A 14387-nucleotide genomic window follows, 5' to 3' on the forward strand; every position below is an offset into this window, starting at 1 on the left:
AACCTATAAGTTCAATTCTAACAACATTAAGAATTGAACTTATAGAGTTTAAATCCTGGATCGGCTTGTGAAGATGAATTAAATAAAGAGGAATTTTCAGAAACCATTATTGTTTTCTCGCTATTAACTTCCTATAGCTACCATATACATAATTACTTCTTATAGTTACTATTCAGTTGTTACGGTAGTGTATTCGCTGTATTCGCGATGCTGTATTCATGAACACAGCAGCAAAAAATGCCTAAAATCAGGGCAGTCCAGTTGTACGCACATGTATTCACATGTATTCGCGCCATGTACTCATGAATACAGTGACGGCAATCACCTTAAAAATAGGCATGTCCAACTGTCTAATAACGGAAATAATCAATTAGCGTGATACACTCCTAATATAACTCAACAATATCAATTCTAACATGCCTCATTATCAACCCAATTAATTAGAATAATTTTTCAGTTGTATATAACTGTTGTATTTAACTTTTTTATTTAGTGTGTTTCAATATTATTTTTTTACTGTTGCATTCATTAGATTCAATATTTGTATTTACTGTATTCGTTATTTTATATTCAGTATATTCAAATATATTTGTATTAATAATATTTTAGTTATTCCTAATACATATTATTATTGTTGTATTCAGTATATTTCATTGGTTGTATTCACTGTATTTCTATTTTTATTTAGTGTATTTTACTGTATTTCACTGTATTTTAAAATTAAATGTATTCACTGTTTATATTTTGTTCTATTTTAATATTTGTATTCAGTGTATTTCAATGTTTATATCATGTATTCATGCATACTGTACATATGTATGTACAGTATGCATGAATACAAGTCTATTCAACTGTATTAAAAAAATCAAATCTTCGAAATATATAAATACAGGCAAAAAATGTATTTATATAAAAATACAATGTGTTAGAGTGAATTTGTACAAAATACAATATATTTGTATAATTGTATGTGACTAAATAGCAGAGAAGAGAAGAAAGTTCGTCGGAGATGGCGTTTTCCGGCCAAGAAGAGAAGAAGTTCGTCGGATCCGTACAATAAATTTATGATAAGAGTTCATCACATTGCTCCTTTCCGTTCAAAAAAAATCACTCTTTTTTTGTTTCTTGGTTGCCTTCTACTCTATTCTAATTTCTCGTTAGCCATCAATACTAGGGTGTGTATCTTGAGTTGCTCGAAGAGAGAGATACTTCTTTCTCGTCGGCCATCAATACTAGGGCTTGAGTTGCTCGAAGAGAGAGAGAAGGAAGAGAGAGAAAGAAGAAAAAAATATGAGAGAGAATCGAAGAGAGAGAGATTCTTCTTTCTTGTCGGCCATCAATACTAGGGCTTGAGTTGCTCGAAGAGAGAAAAGAAAAAATCTGAGAGAGAATCTTGTGTTAATTGAAAGAAAGAGAGAGGGAAAACATAAATAGCGTATTTCATGCCTCAATGACAGTATATACCATAAATAACTATTTTGCTATAAAATATAAAAGGTAGCTATAGAAAATAATATTTTAAAATAATTTTAGTTTATAATAAATAGGGTGTATACCTTTGCTATAAGAGGTAAAATTTTCTTGCTAAAAAAGTAAGGGTGATGAATGATGCCGTAGATTTTATCACAAGATTTTCTAGATGTTAACATTGCCCTTGTATAATTCCTTACCTGCTCTTCTATACAATTTGAAACCAAATAATTAGGTGCATGATACTATATTGTCAAGATGATCATGGCATGAAAAACTTGCTTGCCGTACCAGTCTGCACTAACTTAGGTATATGATATTTTCAAGCCAATCTAGAAGCTATCCAGTTTGGTTTTGTGGTTAAGGATGGTGGAAACTTCAAAGCTCGAAATAGCTGTAGACATCAAAACATGTTAATTAGGGTGAATAGGCAAAATAGAGATGCAAGAAGAGAGGGATGGGCAAAACATTTGAGTTGGGAAATTGGTGTGACTATTCAATAGATTATTCTCAACGTGAGAATCGAATTTAGGATCTAGATTCAGTAGGTTCGAGTGAACTCGGGCACGAGCCTTCCTTGATTGAACCAAAAAAGGGGTATCGACGTACCTACCATTACCATATAGGGAATGAATTGAGTTAGAGAAATATGCTTCCTTTATCGATATCAATAGCCAAAACCGAACTATCCGAAAGCCCTCTAAAAGGCTCAAGAAAAAGGATTGAATAATCTGCAGAATGAGAAACTACAACAATTGCCTGACTAAAGTCTTACCCTTTCTTTCCCTTTCCATTGGCATTATCACACCACCATCACTAGATTCAATAGCGGCTCCTAGCACGATTCCAAGAACTGAACAGATTTGAAAGTTCAAACAGCCTTGACCAACTATAGGAAAGTACTAGTTTTCTGCAGTGACGAGGACTTCGCGTGAAAGCATTGATTTCCAATGTCATGGTGGCAAAGAAAAAGGAAGAGAAAGCGCTCTTGTTCTTGTTGCACGGATCCCACAATAAAGTGAGTGATCTAATTATATGTTATATTTATAATTTTTTTCATACATGTATACACATAATTCGCGAGAAAATAATGAATTCAGTTTAACTCATACGACCTGCACTAGAACTCATACAACCTGCACTATATCCACCCCTGCTCATTGCAAGTCCATGTATTATGTGTACTTTCCGTGTGCCCTAGAGCTCCAATTTTATATCAAACAATATATTAAGCTCCAATTTCCTGGATGTAATGTGTCTTTAGAGCTCTCTAGGAACCTCGTTGCTTCTGTACATTTCCTTGAGTAATGAAGCTTAAACCTTTTGCCGAAAACACCAAAAAAAGGGATCATTACTATTTTTTTTAATAATGGTGGTGCCCTAGCCAGCTTTCGTACACCTCAACTATTTCATCCAGTATTTGCCCAGCTTGCTAGGTTCCACCAACACAAGTATCGGATAACTTTGTCCACCAAAGCCCAAACAGATTAGAATAGATCACTAAGTATCTTTTGTCTGTTGGGACTTTAAACTTTGGTCGCCCATGATTTTCACCCACTTCATGCGAAAATAAAATTCTAATCCTTCCGTCCGAAACGCAATATGTCTAGATTTTGGGCTTATAGTACATCATACACACTCAACTATGTAAACAACTAATCCAACTACCAATCAAGTTCAAATGTGCACAGAAATAGGAAAAAAGATGTGTCAAAAATAAATCTTGATTCCCTTCTCATCATTTATCATTCAATCAACTCATCAAGAGCATACAGTTAGTTTCTCAAACTTTGGACTATTCTCAAAAGTAAGGGAAAATGGTTAGGAAAGCGGATGTTGTCACCTTCCAAAACATCTGAAAATAGTGGATGTAAGGGTTGAAGAAAGAAATCTCATCCCAGCTGAACCTCCGGGGAAGTAGGAGATAACATAATAAGATAGAGCAAGGACCTACCAAGAACAGAAAATATTACAGCATATTAGTTATGTAGTACAACTGATATAATCATGGATGGATAGTAACAACCATTGAACTCTGAGAAAGCGACAACATTGTTGAAAAGACCCAATTATTCATGAAACTAGTAAAAGAAGCAGCATAACATTTCTGTAACAAATCTGTCAAATAGATCCCTGTAAAGTATTGTTGTTTATTTTCTTTTCTTGCGCTGTTGAAGAGGATTGTCTGGAGGAAAGCTTTCTGATAAAAAGTTGAAGAAGCTAAATGCTTGTAAGCAACAGCTACAGACCATTTCATTAACCTTTTCGTGAGAGTAGGCTTTGTTTAGGTGTGGGCACCTATTAGTATTTCCTTTCTCAGTTCTGTTCTTTCTTTTTCCTTCTTTCTTTTGCATTTAGAGGATAGGAGGGTGCAGATAGTTGTCAAATCGCTAATCTTCCAATTTCGTAGAGAAGAATGGGAATCAACTCAGGTCATGAGGTATAATACTTCTGTCCTCTCTGATGGTTCTAAAAGCTGTGTTTTGGTCCTCCCCTAAATTGAGTCAAACTTGATATATCTAGAGGTGAATACAACCAGATTACTGCTTGGCCTCTGAAGGCTGGCTCAGTTTGGCCCCTCATGCAAAGGGATGGCTAATTGGCCCAGTATCTTTCCTATTTATTACTGTAATTTCTTTCTTTTTTGGATATAATTTAAACATCTTTTTGTTAGTTAATCTATGTTTTATATGCTCAATACTCCCTTAAGTTCATAAAATATTTCAAGAACCGCATTTGCTAGGGGGGCCTTTTTTCCTTCCTCTTACCATTTACAACCGCATGTGCATTGCATCCATTCACCTTCATTCTATCACGAACGAACTTATTAGCAGTCGCACTGTTTCTTGCTCATTTGTCTGACTTATAGGATTTAACTTAATGAAGAGAATTAAGTCAGGTCCTAAACAGGTAGGTACAATGTCAACCTGTATCTAGATTTCTTTTCAAGACTAGAATCGCATTTGTGCAATTTAATACTATGTATCATATTCATCTCTAGATAAACTTTATTGGTACATCTAAAATAGATAATAACATCTAAAGGTGAAGACCATCAATAACTACATCGAGTGTACCTTATTAAGATTTTATGACCACAGGATTCTCCAGAGAAATACAAGAAAGCAAGAGGAGAGGGCCCCCCACATGTAGTTCATATGAAGATACAACCTTTTGCTACAATAGTTCCTTTTTTTTTTTTTAATAACCACGAAATCCCCACACCAACTAGCGCATAGCCCACCCCTCTACCCTTCTCCACTTAAATACCACAATTTTGTCGGCGACAGGTTTCAACCTGGTGATGAGCATGAGCTCATACCACTAGACCAAAGCCCTGAGGCACTTCCGCAACTATAGTGCCTACTGTTAAGAAGATGGACCTGAAATCTAACTCAATCCCATTCCCAAAAACTAACTCAATAGGTGAGGATTTCCCAAGACCATATAAGTAGACAACAATTCATTCTTCCAACTAATAAGGCGACAGTACACACGCCCAAAGACTGGACATCTAGAACGTAGACAACATAGCATGAGACATAACATTGGATAAACCAAGAATAGGGAAATGTGTCTGCTCTGTTACCATGTTAAAAGAATTGACCTTGAGCCTAACTCAACCCCAAAGGGTAGCTCATGGTGAAAGGTTTGCCAAGACCATATAAGAAAACATCAGCTCATTCCCTTAACCAATATGGGTCACTTCACACCTTTAACTCACAACTCCACTTGTGCCACCACCTTCTAGACTATTTACTTGTCTCTTTGTTTAGCAACTTCTATCACTCACATATCCACTTACTAAGTTATGCTCATAGCTGAACTCTTTTTTGGTACGAAATATTAACGAAAAGCAGACTCGGGAAAGTTTCCTCAACATTTTAAAGGAAAATATTCCAAATTACTTGGTGTCTCATAATGTAGACTAAAAAAAGGAACTTTTAATTTTACAACTAATCATAGACCAAATATTGAAATTAATATTTAAAATTTATAAACTCACAGTTTTGAGTATTTTTCAACACATAAAGCTTATTAAACTAAATTGAATGTAACTTTCCAAATTCATTCCAGAAAAGGGGAAGCTCCACCATTGCGGTACAAGACGTGATTTGGCAGGTACTAAGATCCATGCTTAGTACTATTTAAGGAAAGACACGAATCACACGATGTCCCATATACCCAGAATCTGTTTAACTGCCCATATGTGGGTTGTTTGAAATAGGATAATCTTTTGGTACTCTGTGTTTACCATGCATGTAGATAAAACTCATTCTTTTAGTGTCCAAACACAGTCAAAAAAGCTAAAAGATCAATGCAATATGGACTAGTACTTAAGAATTAGTAGACAGCAACCTACAAAGTCAGGGTGGTGAAAAGCAAATAACGCCTATAGCAGGTATGACATTGCGCAAGCATCAACTGTTTGGTACCAGAACAAAAAAACATGGGAAATAAAAAAGTAAATAGTACTGCTCACGAACCAAGCAAAAATTATATCACTAGCTTCAGTCCATTTTAAATGCTAGATAAGGTTTTGGCACACTCATTAAGAAAATCATTTAATAGGATTAAGTACAAGAGTTATTTGACTATATTACCCTTGTATGAATCATTTATTGGAGCAAGGATAGATTTGGAAAAAATATAATTGATGTCTTCCTAGATTCCAAAAGTGACACTTATTTTGGACCAAACTTATTTTGGCTAAAAAGACATTTAAGATGGACCAGGGGTAGTAACTTCTAGTTGATAGAGCTGTACCCCGTGAAAGTGGCTAAAAATGTAACTTCACACATGAAAGCACTTCCCAAGAAAACAAATGGCAGAATGGCTGCTAAAGACAAAAGAAATCATGGATTGGAAGAGAACTTGCAATATCGGAGACTTGATAAGTTGGAGAACTCATAGTAGCATATTTTTTGTTCTAGAAACTTTGCTTATCTCTTTGGGGCTATATGTCCTGGAAATATTAACAAGCAAGTTTAAAAGCGTTCGGAGAGCATTTGACTCTTCTTCCACCTTTAAAGGCCAATAAAAGAATTTATTATGGCCAAAACATTAAACTATTTAAGCATTAGCATTAAAATTAAAGAATAAGGGGGCAAAAATCCAATACCTGTATCACCGAGAAGAGCACAGAAAGAATATAACTGTGAAGCACCATAGAGAAGTAAATTGTCCCTACCATGCTGCCAACAAATACCCCTGTAAATGGAAGTCTCTGGAAAAGGAAGGAAGAATAATGAGATTGCAGAAAATTAAGCTATCACAAAGGAAGGGAAATGTGCTCTTAAATATTTCCCCAAGCAACAGGTTAGACATAATAGAAGGCAAAACCATGAGTGAGAATGACTAAAATACCTCTTTTGATGTCATGTGTGTGAGCTGATTCTTTGGACCTTTGAGAGCAAAGAATGAGCCAATAATGAATGCACAGCCAATTGTGAAGCAGATAGCAAATTTCTGAGGCATCAACACCATGACAGGGAGGAACATAGTGAATGCAATGAAGATGAAAAAAACACCAGCTGCAAGAAATAACCCAAAGTACATAAGGGACCTCCCCGAAGGGACATTGCTGGTCGCGGAACTAAAGCTTCCTGGTAAATCTCTTACTCCTTTAGAAACCCTATGCAGAAAAAGGAAAAATTAACAAATGTCATCAGCAAGTGAACAATACAACCAAGACACCAGGTGGGCACCTATTTTTATGTTGCAATTAGATTAAAACACTCAAGACCAACCATATTCATCACTTCTTCAATTGTAATATCTAAAGCCTATTGCCTAAATTACCACATAGGCACATAGGTGCTACCTGATGCATGAATATATCAGAATGCTTCCACCACTGCTTTGTCCAAATCATCAAACTACCAAATCCATGGAAGTCCGTAGAAGAAATATCCCAGAATATTGACAACTCAGAGTTTGAGCAAGATCAATGAAAGATACACCCATGTCATAAATTCCAAAAACTGATACAAGATTAACTGAAAGGGAAATCACACAAATACAGCAAGCAAACATCATTACGCATTATCCTAATATCATCAATCAACTTTGTCATTATGCCTCAATCCCAGACTAGTTAAAGTCGTCTATATGAATCATCTGTATCCATTTCACTCCTTTTCTAAAAAAAAGGTAACAGGTATTTTATTAACCATTAAAGTAGTCCTTTGCACAAAGACTGTTCTAAGAGATACCAGAGTTATAGGACCCCAAAAATCAAAAAGAAAGTCCTGTGCTAGTAACAAAGATCCTAAGATGTCAACTACTGAATCTGCATCTTCTACTAGAGCTTCTTTGCACTAAAATGAAACAATAATATACCATTTCACTCAATTTTGTCCCTTCAATATCTGATTCATCATAATTTGACAAGTTTACCCTACCTGATTTAACAAAGATGCTAGTTTACCCTGATCATCAACTTAAATAACCCTCTTCCTTTATCCAAGCATGTGATTCATACTCCTTCCATTTCAATTAATAGAGGCGAAGTTTGACTAGGCCCAGAGTTTTAAGAAAGAAGAAAACTACAAAAGACTTGTGAAACTTGTGATATTAATTATGTCATAATTTTGTGTGGCTATAAAACTCTTTATGTTTGTGTTGTTAAACATGTCATAATATTTTTGTGACTATAAAACTTGTCATTAAGGGTAAATGTGAAGTACAAGTTAGATTATTTTCAAATTTAGGAAAGATGTCATACCTTTTAGAACAAAAGAATAAGAAAATAGCGTCATTTTTTGGAATAAAGGGAGTAAATTTTAGATTAATGATTGGCTACAAATGGATTCGTTTTTAAAATGTCACAAGCTAATTCTACTTTTTTCTATAAGTTTTGTAAAAAAATTGTGAATACATAATTAGTGAAAGGGATGGGAGACTTGCTCTATAGACTCTCCCCCAAGGTATTGAGTCTCAAATGCACATACACCTCCTACAAATTATTTTGACAAACAACCAATTTTAGGACCGCTGATTAAAATATATCCAACGTTTGCAAGGTAATTGAAAGATAATCACAACTTAAAAATGCACTAAAGTAATTAAAAAATAGCCGGAGTTCAAATTCCAATAATTTTCTTGAAGTTCGAACTTTTACAAGTGAAAGTGAAACTCCAGCAAAGTGTCACGGATTTAGAACTTTTACAAGTGAAACTCCAGCACTGGTAGAACCAAAGAGAAAAGGTATGATAGGGAGAATACATCCACAGAAATCATCAATCATATTGGTCAAGTGCAAAAGCAAAACAATGAAGTAGGTGTAGTAGATGCCATGATTGGAAAGAACATGGAACCTAGTTTTCTATTAGATCACCTTGGACACATAGCAGAGACTCACACGCCATTACATAATCTTCATACTCATTCTCGACCAAACAATGTGGTGGGTTACGCAGGCTAAGAAGGAAAAGAAAGTCCTCAACCTTACTTTCCAAATGGTGGCTATATTCTGATTAGCAGCTCTAAAGGTAGCTACCCAGTATCATTGTTACCACCTCCCACAGCAAAATGAGGTTGCATAATGGAAAAAAAGATACATTTACATTTTACTAGATGTAATTAGGGTATCTTCCTGCTTTGTAAACGCCATTACAAGTCCAAAACTTGAAATTAAGCTTGCCACCAATTCAAAAAATTAAAAATCTACGTTCAAATTTGCATCAAATAATTTACTTTCGTTGACTCTGATACCCTAAACCCGCCATCCTTTTTGAACAAGGGAGTAAAAAACTGACAAAATATTAATCCAATTGGAAATGTCACGAGTGCCTTCTTCAACCAATTATCATATTCTTAACAATTTTTCAAAAATTAAAAACTGCACTAGGGTTTGAAATTCAAATTAATCAAATATTTGAATTTCCACTTTTCAGATAAAAGTACACTTACACGTTAAAAGTGCCGGAGACTTTATCTCTAACGGCGGCTTCAAGATCAAACCCTAGATCGGAAGATGAAGAACCCTCCTCATTTTTAGCAGCAGCGTAAGCATTCCAATCAGCTAACAGGGACGATTGTGTCTTTTCTAGATCGTTACTTGGCCCTCCTGTAAACCAAGATTGTGCTGTTTTATGCATATTTATTCTGATGAAATTGTTTTCTGTAGCAGAGTGAAGGAGATCTGATGTTTTAGGTTATGGGGTACGGGACTGTTCTGGTCCTCACCATTACATAAATTCTTACTTCCTTCTTCTGATTCTGTTTTTTAATTTGTATAGATGTGTCCTCCGTAAGGCTGTCCAACGGGAGGGATCCCGTCCCGCTTAATTCTAAACGGGATAGGCCTATGTTAAACGGGACACAGGATGAGATGGGATGGGATGGGATGACTATTTTGTCCCATTTGTCTCGTCTTATCCCGTTTCGTCCCGTCCCGTCCCGTCTCGCCTGTCACATCACGCTTTTATTTTTTTTTAAATTCTAGCCATTGGGCAACGACTTTAATTGCAAAAATAATCGTTCTCAACGGCCTAAAACGGCTATAATTGGCCTCCACCTCCCCCCTCCCCTCAAAAGATGTTTGTACTAGGTGTAATTCTACTTGTGAAATGCTTAAAGTTGTTTATGATTAATGGTGTCTATACAAAAGGTATTTAATATGCATAATGGTATCCCCACTTATCAAATTGTTGATTCTGATTGGGATCATATCAAAGAGCTTACTAAATTTTTAGAAAAAATTTATTATGCTACAAAATAATTTTTTGGTATATATTATCCTACTGTTACACAAATATTATGGTATATTTGTGAAATTTCTGTTATATTTAGTAAGTATAAAACTAATCCAACTTATGCACCAACCATTAATGAAATAATTGCAAAATTTAAAAAGTATTCTTCCCTATTCCCCAAGTTTATTTAATTTATATTATACTTAACCCATCTTTAAAATTAAGAGGTGCAAATGGATTTGTTCGTAAAATTTATGAGAATTTAGCAATTCAAGAAAATGAACAACCATCTCTCGAAAACTGCCAAGCTAACATATATTCTTATGTTAGATCAATATTTGATAAATATAAATCTATGGAAACAACAGGTGGTGAAGCTGCTCATTCTACTTCTAAGTCTAGAGTAGAAGTTCTATGGGAAGATATGGATGATATAACAGGTTTTGATTCCTATATTGATGATGAACTTGATTCTTATCTTAATTAAGGATTGGAAAGTATTAAATACGAAGAAGGCAACGAACAACTTTTGGCATGGTGTAGGGAGCGTGGTAAGACTTTTCCAATACTTTCAATAATGGGCCGAAATACCCTTGCTATTCAAGCATCATTAGTAGCATCGAAAAGTGCTTTTAGCACGGCAAGATTTCAAATTGGAGATCATAGACATTCATTAGCGGAGGACAACCTAGAGATTTTCGTATTATTCAGAGATTGGATTAATTTAGAAAGAAGAAATCTTGATTTTAAAAAATTAACTACTAGGGAAGAATAAGAATACAATGGGATACTTAGCTCTGGGAGCGATGACGACATGGAACTCATGGAACATCAATCAACATTGCCAATTCCAGAACAATGTGCGAGAGAAATTATAGATAAGTTACAACGAAGTTATATAGGAGCTTACAAATATTAGTATGATAATTTGTAATTGGTTACTAAGAGGCCTAGTTCAAACAGAACCCTTCCTAGAAGGTGGCTGCGTAGATTATGTACTCTTCAAAAGAATTATATTTGTATGTGAGATTTGAAAGTTCTATTAATAAAATAAAAGGCTCTAAGCGTTGGATTTTTTTTATAAATTGTCTTACACTCTTACTTAGTTACTTAATAGCTTGAAATGATATTAAATAAATTATAACTCTATTATAAATTTATAATTACTAGAATATTTCATTACAAGTCTTTTGTTTTAATATTTTATAATTCTTTACTTAGTTTTCTAATTTTCGTTTAATTTTTAAGTTTATTAAATAAGTCAAAAAATTAGTTGTTGCACACTTTAGAAACTTAGTCATTGTCAAAAGAATAGCCGTTGCCAAACTCAATGCTTAAATAATTTTTTTTTTAAAACGGCACTTAATGCCCGCGAACCCGTCTCGTCCCGTTTGTTAGTGGGACGGGATGGGTCTATCGTCCGTCCTGTTTGTTAGCGGGACGGCATGGGCCTACCATTTCGTCCCGTCTCGCCACTGTTCCGGCTAAATATCGTCCCGTCCCGTCTCGTTAATTTTGTCTTGTCCCATCCCATCCCGTCCCGTTGGACAGCCATAGTCCTCCCTATCTTTTTTAAGGAATAGTACTTTAATTTAAAGAATTGCACAAAGGATCCCGTAAAAGGGTCGCAACTCAAGGTTGTAATATAGTGGGTTAGCGACTGATTTTATGACTCGAATACCACCGTGGAATTTTCACATTCTACTTTGATGCAAGTTTTAGTGGTTGATTTTACAGTTGAAACTCATGGCCTATTTTTATATTTTGTGAACTTTTTTATTTTAACATTCTTATTTACTATTAATAATATTCTCTTATATAAAAGAGATGAAGTGTTAAATATCACAAAATTCAAATGATATTTTTATTGTGTCCTACATAACTTTAGTTTAGGATCACACGATACAAGTTTTTTCTTTTTTCCTGTCAAGATGCAAGATTTTTTACACTTTAAAAATTTGTATCCGATTAAATTGAAGCATATAAAATAAAGGGAGTACTAAAGTTTTCTAGTTATAGATATAAATTACTCGCACATAATTAATTCGAGAGCAATCAAAATTTCTTTTAGGGAAAGCAAAGAAGATCCCATTGTAGAGGAAATTATAACTTTTTTGTTCTCATGTATGATGTGATGTTCACATTCTCTCTGTTCTCTCTCCTCTCAGGCCTTCTTTCACTACCAATAATTCCTCCTCTCCCTCACCCGTCTCATCAGTTCTTTACCATGAATGTCCGATCATAAATCACCGACCCACCATCCAATCCCTCTCCTAAATTAAATTTTATGCAAATAGATTCCAACATTCCAAGTCCCGAAAATCCCTCCTTTAATAAGTCGTGCACAGATATTCACTGAATCATCAAAAACGTCTGCACTCAATGATTCACTTGGCCTTGCTGACGAAACTCGTGCAAATGTAGACACTGGCCCTTTCATTCCTCTCACAAGCATTGAGAAAAACAGATTGTATTCCCCATGGAAATTTTTCGTCATCATCAAAGTGTTTGGCTGCAAAGTGGGCCATCAATTGTTGAGGCAAAAAATATATTAGCAATGGAAACCAACGGAAGATCTTCCTCTAATAGACCTGGGAGTGGATATTTTCTCAACAAATTCCAACATGAAGAAAACATGAAAAAGGCTCTTCATGACGGTCCATAGTTCATACTCAACCACTTCCTATCTGTCCGACGTTGGGAACCAAAATTTATCGCATTTAAAACACAGTTGACTAACTCAGCTATATGGATCCGACTGCCAGAACTATCCACTGAATTTTATGATTTGGACATTCTAACACGAGTGGGTAACAAGATTGGGAAATTATTTAAGATTGATCCATTCACACCAACCACCTCTTGTGGCAGGTACGCAAGAATTTGCATAGAAGTCCCAGTTGAACAACCCCTACATACACATATCTATATAGGTACACACAAACAAGTCATTTTATTATGAGGGCCTACATTTATTATGCCTAAATTGCGGTAGACTAGGCAGCAATAATGCACTCATCTCACAAATACAACTCCACACACATCCCCACAATCATCACTCAAACATAGCAGCCTACCCACTCCGCCTCAAACCCTAAAGCCCCTACAAGAGACCAACGAGTGGAAGATAATAGTTTTCCCAAAAATAAAATACATAAATCAGCACACCAAATCCATGCATCTGACATCCACTTTGCACAGCGTACCACCATGGACAAGGCACCTACGTCACCTAAAGGTAAGTTCACTAACTCGAATCTACTTAAAGAAAAAATCATTGGTTTTACTAGTAATGCCAAAGCAGATTCTCCTAAATTCTTTAGTGACTCAAATTTATCGCATTGTGATTTGTCCGAAATTAATGAAACTTCTCTTAATCCGGAAGCACATGTTCCAATTTTACCCACAAAACAGGCCAGCCCAATAAGAGTTAAACCAAAAATTCTAGCAAGTCCCTTATACCAAACCGCCATCGCAAGCCCAAGCCAAAACACTTCTAACAATACTATACTAACTAACATTGTCTCTTCCTCACACGCGACACTACATGTCACCAAGCAAGTACTATCTTCTTCCACAAATGCTGACTCATTCATAGAGACACAAGTTCATGCCTATTTTCATAAACCTACAACCCATTATTACCATATCGAACAACCCACCTTAAATCACTCCCATACCACCGCCAACAAGTTATTGGACCTCACCTCTAACACACGTCCATCAACACAACCCATCTCTTATACTATCACTCACAACCCTCAATTAAGCCTACCAAAAAGTCTCCTCTTATTGACATTTACTTACACGGACACTGAGTTACATCATTCCACAAGCCCCCACCTTTATATCACATGCCTCATCACCTTCGATACTTCCGCAGACGCCATCACCCTTACCCAGTCACACATCATCCCTCACGACACACCCAGTATCACCATCTACTCATGAACTCCACAACAACAAACATGAATCTATACCAACGAATTTTCATAGCTCAAACACTATATTGAACGACAAACACCCATTCTTGGTTGGAATTAGACCTCCAAAATAAAGCTCTCACTTTTACCATGGAAGTGAACAACCAAGAGGTTAGGATACTACTACACAACCCCTCCGACCTTGCTCAAATAGTCACAGAGGGCATGGGATTGGCGATGAATCTTTATGGCCAGTATCATCGATCTACGACATCGACCCACACTACCCAACCAC

The 14387-nt window shown here is 35.7% G+C and overlaps 1 protein-coding gene across 1 annotated transcript; it reads right to left on the reverse strand.

Annotated features, from left to right (window-relative positions):
- Nucleotides 1-3176: 3176 nt before the first annotated feature.
- LOC104099711 (protein transport protein SFT2-like) lies at nt 3177-9695 on the reverse strand. The gene is made up of 4 exons (XM_009606785.4): nt 9385-9695; nt 6838-7105; nt 6593-6697; nt 3177-3420 (listed from the first exon to the last, which is right to left on the reverse strand). Exons 1-4 carry the CDS (start codon nt 9570-9572, stop codon nt 3310-3312), a joined length of 672 nt encoding a protein of 223 aa, XP_009605080.1. The 5' UTR covers nt 9573-9695; the 3' UTR covers nt 3177-3309.
- Nucleotides 9696-14387: the final 4692 nt, after the last annotated feature.

The sequence above is a fragment of the Nicotiana tomentosiformis genome, chromosome 6, assembly GCF_000390325.3.
Source record: "Nicotiana tomentosiformis chromosome 6, ASM39032v3, whole genome shotgun sequence".
NCBI lineage: Eukaryota > Viridiplantae > Streptophyta > Magnoliopsida > Solanales > Solanaceae > Nicotiana > Nicotiana tomentosiformis.